Below are 10,383 nucleotides of genomic sequence, written 5' to 3'. Positions count from 1 at the left end.
ACTAAATGCAAAACTAAATTTAGGAAATGAACAAGACTCAACCCTTACGTCACCGTATAAACAAAACATTATCTTTACCAGATCATAAACCTAAGTGGATAAACTAGAACTATGAGCCACTTAATAGAAAGGAGAAAAATCAATCTGTGGTCTCGGAGTAGACAAAAATAAAGTGGCCAACTTGGATTCCCTCACAAAATCCATGTACTCATGATAAAGCCCCGGAAAGAGAACAATGAGTCTGAGAGTCGGCTGCACCATCATGAGGACCTGAGTTCGGATCCCAGTGCTCTCATAATGAGCTAGCAGTTCCACACATCCCTGTAATCCCAGCTCTGAGGGGACAGGTACAGGAGCATCATGGAAGCTTGGGGTTTCCAGTCTAACCAAGAAAACAGGAGCTCAGCGCTCAGGGAGAGACCCTGCCTCAAAGGAATAGGAGAGAGCAATAGAGAAGACATGTGACCTCCTTCTGGCCTCCACGTTTGCATAGGCACAGATATCTGGCAGACAAGTGTGTGCATATTCTCACACAAACACATACATGAGCTGAGAGCTCAGTAGCTGAGAGTACTTGTCCAAGGCTACACAGAGAAACCTTGTCTTGAAGAAACCCCAAACCCAAAAGCCAAAAGCCAAAAAGAAAAAAAAAAAACTTCAAAAAGTAACTTAGGGAGGAAAGGGCTTATTTTGCCTATATTTCCAGTTAACACTGAGGGAAGTCACAGTAAGAACTCAAGGCAGGAACCTGGAGGCAGGAGCTGAACAGAGGCCATGGAGGACTGCCGCTTACTTGCTTGCTTCCCTATAGCACCCAGGCTCACCAGCCCAGGAGTGGCACTGCCCACAGTGTTGGGTTCCAGGCCTGGGACAGGGAGCTGAGGTTCATATTTTATATACCAAAGCAGACCTGGCCTTCAGGTTCTCCCAGCATCCCTCAGTTGCTACCTATTACCAGGTATGGCTGGCATGCTCTGCTCTCTGTGGCTGGCATATTCTGCTCCCTACCCAGAACTTTCCAGCCCAGGGTCTGAACCTACCCTCCTCCAGAAGCTCCTCCCTACATAATCCAGACATTTTGATCCCCTCCCCTATGGTGATGTCCCTGGTTCATTCCCTGGGACCAGTAAACTTGCCTGGGAGCTGTTTCCCAATGAACCTGCCTTTATATGCTTTAGATTGGCTTGAATTGACTTATTTTACCAGCAGAGAATAACAGTAAACTGGCCATCCCACACCAATCAAAGAAATGTAGCACAGGCTTGCCCACAGGCCAATCTGGTGAGGGCATTTGCCCAACTGAAGTTCTATCTTCTGCTGCAAGATATTTGTTCACATCATGAACCTTGAGATTGTGTTAATTACTGGGAAAACCTTCTTTTAGTTGTGTGGCTCAGCCTTAGCACACACCTTTAATCCAAAGTCAACCATCGGTCAAGAGGCAGAGCAAGGAACCAGTTGATAGGAAGTGAACATAGATTATGAAGAAAAAAACCGTAGAGAGTGAGGGAGTCAGAAGGACTAATAGACACACAGGAAGTAGGAGGGAGGGTGCTGCGTTTGAAGGAGGGTTTTTGAAGGAGGGGCATTTGTGGTGGGACGTCAGCAGAAGAGGAAGGTTGGCTGGGTGCTTTCTTGCCTCTCTGAGCTAGCAGGCTTTCACCCCTGCATCTGGCTCCCGAGTCTTCGTTAGTAAAATTGAACGATTGAGATTTTGTTAAAAACAAACAAACAAAAAAAAAACAAACAATCTTCCAAAATGACTCCAGGTTGGTATGCAACAAGACAGCACAGATAGCAAAGCTCCAGTCTCATCAACATGATAATTCCTGTGGTCTTAGTAAGAATTATCCCAAAGTGTGCTTGCTACTTTTTTTTTTTTCTTTTTTCTTTTTTTTTCCCGGAGCTGGGGACCGAACCCAGGGCCTTGCGCTCGCTTTGCTACTTTTTAAAACAAAGTTTCTTGAGCACTTAACACTGTCTCTGATACTAGAAATACATTTATGAGACAAATGTAACCTGAAGCAGCAGAGACCCTGCACATGGAAGAATGTATTAGAAGTCAATAAACTGCCAAGAAGAAAGGGTTTAAAAAGGATGAATGTGAACGTAATGTAACGTTTTTCTTTGGTGACTGTTAATTCTATGCTGTATGGAAATCCTGCATTTAGGGGCTGGAGAGATGGCTCAGCAGCTAAGAGCACTGGCTGCTCTGCCACAGCGCCCACATGGCAGATTATAATGATCTGTCTGTCTGTCTGTCTATCTATCTATCTATCTATCTATCATTTTTGATTATAATGATCTTTATCCAGTGGATCTGACACCCTCTTCTGACCGCCTGGGGCACTATACCCACGCGATGCATAGATATATATGCAGGCAAAACATCACCCATAAAACACAGAAAAATAAACAAATCCTACATTTATACAGCAGCAGCAATGTTGCTATTCAGGGCAAGTCCTAAAGTGAACCTCAACACTGGCAGGTATGCCCAGGTTAAAGGTCATCATCTCTGTACCCTGACATGTGACAACTGTCAGAACCAGTTCTCAAGGACCAACTGGGATGCTAGGTAGCCATGGGGCTCACACTGACGGTTGCTATTGGATACACAAGTAAATTCCAGGACTAAAGCACACTGACCATTTCTCCAAGCACCTTTTTCTCAGAGTCAAGTGATCGAACCCGGTTTCTTAACGCCAGAATTTCCTCGTCCAGCCTCTGGTTGTGTTCCTTTGCTTTCTGTAGGTCAGTTGTACCTAAGTAGAGAAGACGGCAGTTATTCCGCTGGGCCAGTTTTATTTGGGGAGGCACGGGCTCCAAACGCTCATGAGTGCCATTCTGTTCTGCATATGTGGCTTGCTGCACAGGACAGCTGCCAAACGGGTGTTGTATTCACCTACTGTAACAGAACAGAGGCTTTGTAGTTCTCACACACCTAATGCACTCTTGGAGTATCAAGTTTGCAATAATACAGGTTCTTCAAGAAATGGGAAATATTTATTTTGTGTGCCTGTGTGTGTGTGTGTGTGTGTGTGTGTGTGTGTGTGTGTGTGTGTGTGCATGTCAGAGGAGGACTACTTGCTGGTATAAGTCTTCCCCTCCAACCCCATGTGTCCTGAGAACTGAACTCAGGTCATCAGCCTTGGTAGGGTTAACCCACTAAGCCATCTTGATATCCCAAGAGCTGAAATTTCAAAACAGCTATGCCTGACTTTAAAAATCAAATGACGGAAAGTTTTCTTTAGCTCTGTCTTTTAGGTACTCTAGACATTTCTAGACTCTGCCACTTAGGAGTCTTCAAGGAATTCACTAAGCAATTGCTAACCAGTCCATCTTTGGGGAGTGCATTCAATTTGACCACCCATCGAGCCATTTTGTATTTCTATATTCATTGGGGGATATTTGAGAATACCTGATTTTGGTGTACACTAATGCTAGTCACTTAAAATTTGGAACGTATTCTCTCTTCCTTAACTTTTTGGAAAACAAGTATTATTATTCCTAACCTGTTCTTAGAATTCACTTGTCAAGCTGCCTGATTCTGAAACTTTCTCTTTTTAAAAAAATATTTATTTATTATCTATAAGTACACTGTCGCTGTCTTCAGACACACCAGAAGAGGGCATCAGATCTCATTACAGATGGTTGTGAGCCACCATGTGGTTGCTGGGAATTGAACTCAGGACCTCTGGAAGAGCAGTCAGTGCTCTTAACTGCTGAGCCATCTCTCTAGCCTGACTCTGGAACTTTCTTTCTTTCTTTCTTTCTTTCTTTTTTTTTTTCCTATTCTTTTTTTCGGAGCTAGGGATCGAACCCAGGGCCTTGTGCTTGCTAGGCAAGCGCTCTACCACTGAGCCAAATCCCCAACCCCGACTCTGGAACTTTCTTAATAGGAGATTTCTAACGACAGAATCAACATCAATTTTCCTGCATCTGCCTCCTGAGTGTTTGCTTGTTTTGTTTTTGTTTTGTTTTGTGTGTGTGTGTGTGTATGTGTGTGTGTGTGTGTGCACGTGCAAGCAAGTGCGTATTCATAAAAGTGCAGGAATGCATGTGCCACAGCACAAGTGCAAGGGAGGGGACAGCTCTTTAGAAGTCACTTGTCCCCTCCCGCCTTATTCTGTGGCCGGGTCTCTACTAGTTTCTGCACCATACTGTGCATTGTTCCACAAGCCGCCTGATAACTTCCCTGCCTCTGCTTCCAGCCTCAAAGCAGAAGTGTTCAATTACAGATGTGAACCACCACACCTGTTTTTGAATTTTTACTTGGGTTCTGTGGCAAGCACTTTACCTGCTGAGCCATCTCCCTGGTCTTTCCTTTTCTTCCTTTTTGAGACAGGCTGGTCTTGAACTCACAAAGTCCTATCTGACTCTGCCTCTTCAGTGCTGGGATCAAAGGCGTATGCCAACACCCTTAACTGGGTCTTAACTCTTATTTTAATAGTTTAATCCTTCTGTTGGTTCACATTTCATTCACTTTTCTTATTCTGAATTTTTAGTCCTGGTGACAGGTTTTGGAATTGGACACCTAAGGATTCACACGTCAGCTGTGGTATTCTCTGAAGTTAATGGTAACTTGGTTACCTTTCCCATGACTCAGCGTCCTTATCTATGAATGGGCGTGACAATCTCCCCTACCTGATTTATCAGATGGATTCTCGTGATCGGGTGGATCACGAGAAGTTCCTGGTAAAGCAGCAGCTCTGTGTGTGGCAAGTGACAGCTGTGGCAGTGACGGCTGTGGCAGTGGCTGTAGGAGTAGCACTTGGGATTTTCATTATTGGAGCCGTTTTAAAGACTTTATTATTTCATTATGTGGGTGCCTGTGTACATGTATGCAAGTGTCCACAGGCCAGAAGAGGGTGTCAGATCCCCTGGAGCTGAGTTACAGGTGGTTGTGAGTGGCCCAATGTGAGGGCTACAACCAAGCTCAGGTCCGCTGCACGGACCTAAGTGCTAAACATACATACGTCTCTAGCTCCTAACTCGTATTTTAAACTAACCGTGCTATGCTATTGTGTGATTGATTATTATTTATTAATACTGTATCTGCTACTGACTCACCACTTTCTTTCAATTTTGTCAGATTATCTTTCAGTTTTTCAATTTCCAGTCGGGCATTCTCAAGAGCATCACCTAAAGGAAAAAGAAAGGAAATATATGCACAAAAAGCAAATGAAGGACTGGCGAGATGGCTCAGTGGTTAAGAACACTGGAGGACTCAGTGTTCCTCATGAGGACTCAGGTCCAGTTTCCCACTTGGCAGCGAACTGTCTGTAAGTCCAGTCCGAGGGGATCTGACACCCTCTTCTGGCCTCCTTGGGCTCTGAACACTTGGGGTGCACAGGCAAATATTCATATATATAAAAATAAACACTCCCTCCGAAAAAAGCAGATGAGCTGGGCATTGTGATAGATCCCTTTAATCCCAGCCTCAGGCAGATCTCTATTAGTTCGAGGCCAGCCTACACCAAAGGACCATGTCCCAAAACAACAACAGAGAAAAAAAGAAGCAAATGACCCATATAACGATCGAATTTCATGCCCTTTTCTTCTCCTTGAATGGTCTTTATGGAAACACAATGCATCGGGAAGCTTTCCTGAATTCCTTTCAAGTGTTCCCTCATATCCCACCTTTACTCCCGGGCCTCGGACCTCAGACTTGCCTTTTCCTAACCATTCTCTATAAGATTTCATGCTGAAGAACTCTGACCACCAATGTTACAAGCTGAATGCTGAAAGCTTGCATAGCACAGCCATGCCTCACTTAACAATGGTGGGAGTGGGTGTTTGGAGAAACTGTTGCTGGGTAATTTCATCAATGTATAAACATCACAGGGCATACTCCCATAGCAAGATGGCTACAATGTTATTAGGTGATTTAATTTTATGGGACCATTGTACATATGTTTCATTTTTAACTCTTTTTTAAAAATATTTATTTATTCTATGTGTATGAGTACATTGTAGCTGTCTTCAGACACACCAGAAGAGGATATCAGATCCCATTACTGATGGTTGTGAACCACCATGTGGTTGCTGGGAGTTGAACTCAGGACCTCTGGAAGAGCAGCCACATATAATGTTTCTTGCTGACCGAACTGTCACTGTGTAGCAAGCGGACTATATTGAGAATTTTGCCAATTCTGCTAGAAATGAAAAATAACAAAATCTCAGGAAACAGTTGGGGTTTTTTGTTTGTTTGTTTTGTTTTTTATTTTTCCCCACCAAGGGACAGAGTTTCTCTATGTAGCCCTGGCTGTCCTGGAACTCTCTCTGTAGACGAGGCTGGCCAAGGAACTAGTGTTGGGCACTATGTTGGTCACTATCCTAGTTGCTAGGACACAATAGCTGACACGCACGTCTTGAGGAGGAAATGTTGCTTGTGTCTCAGTACCAGGGAATAGACTATTATGACAGCAGGAGCACAAAGTCACATCCCACCCGAAGCCAGGGAGCAGAGAGACGAAAACTTTGACTCGACTCATTCTTTGCCTTTCTTCCATCCAGGATCCCAACCTCTGGAACAGTGCTGTCCACATTTAAGGTGCCTCTTCCCACCTCAAGGGACCCAGTCTAGAAACTAGATCCCCGGCATGCTCAGAGGTGCATCTCCTTGGTCATTCTAGATCCTGCTAGGTTGCGAATTAATATTAACCATCAGAGTACAAAGGATTCCATGAGAACGTCAGACATGGGGCATTGGAGTTGATGGGGGTATGGAGGGAGGGTTAGACTTTCAAGTTCAGGTTTCCCCCTTGCTTCTGGTGGTTCCCCACTGTGATTGGCTGGCAGGTTTCCTAAACTGTTAGAAGGAAAGCTCTGCTACCAACAAAAGGCAAATACGGAGCTTTGTAAGACACGGTGAGTGCTTCGCACAACTGTGCACACTTCATTACTGTGCCAGCAACACTCAGTTCTTCAGGGCAAATCCCACTATAACCCGCTGGATTCATAAGAAACTATATTCTAATTATAGCAATACTATTTCTGCTGCTGCCTCCGGGAACATCTGCTCCTATTGTCAGATATATTACCACGAATCTAACACAGGCACCCGCTTCCCAATTTATGGGTGAGATAAGCAAGTTGGCCAACAGCAGCAGCCTGCTCAGTGCCATGGGGAAATAAATAACCAGTAGGGGTGAGAACCCAGGGCCATTTGTTTTCTCTGGGTCAGAGATGTGAGATGGCTTCTGTGTCACTAAAACAAGTTTTCCAGCCAGGCAGTGATGGTGAACGCCTTTCATCTCAGCACTGGGGAGGCAGAGACAGGTTTGAGGCCAGCCTGGTCTACATAGTGAGTTCCAGGACAGCCAGGGCTACACAGAGAAATCCTTTATGGAAGAAGGGGAAGCAGGGGCAAGAACGTCTGGGCAGCATGAGTAGTGGAGAGAAGAACAAGAGGAGGCAGGAGGGACAGTGGGCCTTCTGGGGAGGACAGGGATCCAGAGCTGCTTGGGTCTGTGGAGCAAAGGATTGGAGGTCGGGGTGTGCACGGCAGACAGACAGGCACACAGCAAGCTCCTGATGAGACCTGGTCTCAAAAAAAGAAAAAGAAAAAAGGCTGGAGAGATAACAGGGGGCTGGGGAGGTGGCTCAGTGGTTAAGAACACTGGCTGCTCTTCCAGAGGACTCAGCTGTGATTTTCAACGCCCACAGGGCAGTCTGTTAACTCCAGTTCCAGGGGGTTTGGTGCCCTCTTCTGGCCTCCTTGTGTACCTTGGGCACATGGTATTACAAACATCTGTTCAGGCAAAACTCTCATACACATAAAATAGTAAAATAAAACGGGAAAAAAAGCAACAAAAGCAGTTACACAAAAGTATTGACTAGACATGTAATGTACTTAGTATCACTAGCCATAGGGAAGTAGAAGTCGTCATAATTGAGCAACCCTCTATGCTCATCAGGACACCGCTGTTATGAGAAGGAAAACCCTGAGGGACAGTCTGAGTCAGCAGGAGCCGACTTGCTTTGTGGTGAAATGGACTGAGGCAGTTGCACCGGTATGGAGGGGGGCTGGATCTCAAGAGTACGTGAAAGAAACCAGATGTACAAACTCACACATGATCCCATTTGTGCAGGTAAGTGCTTGCCCAAGCCAGGTTGATAAACAGGGTTCCCATTTGGCAAGACCAAAAGCAAACCTAATTATTTCTAGGCAACAAAAATGGCATGTGTTCAGAATAAAGGCTTCTTCAAGATGAACGAAGCAAAGAGGCAACGAAATAGAAATGTGTGTGAGAGACTGGGGCAGGGGTAGCACCAAACTGCACACGTGAGGAACTGCCATAGCAGACATAGCGCTCAGATTCTCACACTGAAGCCAGTTAGCACCGCCATATGCTCACCGTGACAGGCAACATGAGTAAGACTCTGTAGCAAGCATTGCCAATGAGTGTGGAGCAACCAGAACCTCCTACATCACTGAGGAGATCCTCACTCTACCCACAGGCCACAAAATCAATCTGATCCACCGTCAACTTCCCCCACGGCGGTTACAGTAGCCATCTCAGCTCCCACATGGCAGCTCAACTGTCTGGTTTTTGTAAGCACACTCTGTAACACTCATGCAAGAGAATTGCTCAATGACCCATTTCCCAGAATGTGTCCCCATGGTTAATGGCACATGGCTGCATTTTGGAAGACCAAAGGACAGCATGCCTTTGGTCCTGGATGCAGAGACTTTTACCAGGATTAAAAATATGTAAATACCCACACGGTAAGTGCGAGAGTTTTAATAGCAGCAGAACTGATGCTGGCCCCAAGTGAAAACAGCACGAATGTACATCAGCAGTGGCACGACTCACTGTGGCAGCGGTGGGATATGACCAAGGCAGTAGACTGCTACACAAAATGGTGTGCGGGTAAGCAGGGGAACAAACTGCAAGTATGGGGACTGCAGGCAAGACGGCCCAGAGGACAGACCAGCCTCCAAGCAGGACAGCTTGAGTCCAACGGTGGTGACCCACGGGGTGGAAGGAAAGATTCCAACTCCTTCAAGCTGTCCTTTGGCTTCCATGTGTGTGCCTTAGCATGTCGCCCACAATCCAAAGCATACGCAAAATAAATTTTAATGTGACTTTAAAGTGTTTATTCATTTATTTATTTTTTACTTTTTTGAGACGGGGTCTCTACATAGCCCTGGATGTTCTAGAACTCACTATGTAGACCAGGCTGACCTCAAACTCAAAGATTTACCTGCCTCTGACTCCAGATTCATAGAAAGGTCACCTGCCTCTGTTCTGGGACTTAAGGTCTGCACCACCATGTTCAGACAGTTAAATTTTTTTAAATTTCATTTTAACTATGAAGGGTTATTAAGATGGCTCAGGCTCGGTGGGTTAAGAGCTCTGGCTGCTCTTCCAGAAGATCCAAGCTCAATTTCTAGCACCGACAGGACAGCTCACTGCTGTTGTATGTAACTCTGGTTTCAAGAGATCAGCTATTCTCTTCTGGCCTCCACTAGTGCCAGGCACAGATGTCATACACAGACACATGTGCAAGCAAACCACCCATACACATAAAATAAAAATCAATAAAATAAACTTTTAAATGAATGATATTGCATGTGGTCAAAACTCAGAAACAGCAGTGGTGCTTAGCTTTGGTGAGGAAGATGGATGAAGAAGGAACGAATGCGTGGTCTGGGTGCCCGACTCCTAGTGGGGAGTGGCACACAGCCTGGGATGTACATGTGGGGCTGGCCAGGCAAACCCGTGTTTCCTGCAGACGTGGGGACACAGTAGCAGCAAGTCTTTTACATGTTCGTCCTTGAGTCATTTCCCCTTGGCATATCCTCTCAGATCACCCAGGAAAACCACAGCCAGAACGGTGGGTCGTCGGAAGCCATGGCTCACCTAACTTTCTCTGCTCTCTCTCCTCCTCTCGCGGCTCCTGGGCTCCCCTGTGGATCTCCTCCAGCAAGGCCTCCAGTTTCTGTGCTCTGCACGCCACTTCCCTCAGGAGGTGGTCCTGAGGCGCTGCATCTTTATTCTGGTCTTCACCCTGACATGAAACCACAGTTAGTGATACACCCACCAACAAGTAGACGGAGGACATGTGGCCCTGTCCAGGTCCCAGAACAGAGAAGGGGAGCAAACAGCATGTCCACACATGTGCATGTCTTTGATTAAGTTGAATCACACAGAATTGTGGGTTCTTGAGGGTTATTTGCTTGTAAAAAAGACAATTTCACATGGTGCCACCCAACACACTAAGATTAGGTTTGTGTGATCACAATGCAAACACACTTGAGTGTCATCTGACAAAAGAAGGACGGTGCCTCTGGTGTATCCTGTCACCCCCAATGGGCATTGTGCACCAAATAGTTTGCAGGATGCTTTGCTTGGTTCTTTAACCCCGAAGTTT

At 45.6% G+C, this 10,383-nt stretch overlaps 1 protein-coding gene across 5 annotated transcripts in view; it reads right to left on the bottom strand.

The window, feature by feature from the left end:
- The window catches only part of Ccdc30 (coiled-coil domain containing 30), a 76,011-nt gene extending 65,992 nt beyond the window's left edge, over positions 1-10,019 (bottom strand). For 2 of the 5 annotated variants that reach the window (XM_032899140.1, XM_032899143.1), the window contains exons 1-2: positions 9,873-9,982; positions 2,650-2,765 (exon numbers count right to left, since the gene is read on the bottom strand). Coding sequence is in view for 2 of the 5 variants with exons in the window: in XM_032899144.1 (XP_032755035.1) it covers positions 2,650-2,652 (3 nt within the window). In the remaining 3 variants the exon portion in view is untranslated. Of the gene's footprint in view, positions 1-2,649; positions 2,766-5,073; positions 5,146-9,872 lie in introns of those variants that run through there. The other 3 variants (XM_032899144.1, XM_032899145.1, XM_032899147.1) reach the window with 3 other exon arrangements.
- Positions 10,020-10,383: the final 364 nt, after the last annotated feature.

This window comes from Rattus rattus, chromosome 1, assembly GCF_011064425.1.
Source record: "Rattus rattus isolate New Zealand chromosome 1, Rrattus_CSIRO_v1, whole genome shotgun sequence".
Taxonomy (NCBI): domain Eukaryota; kingdom Metazoa; phylum Chordata; class Mammalia; order Rodentia; family Muridae; genus Rattus; species Rattus rattus.
This window is presented reverse-complemented; position numbering and strand designations above follow the sequence as displayed.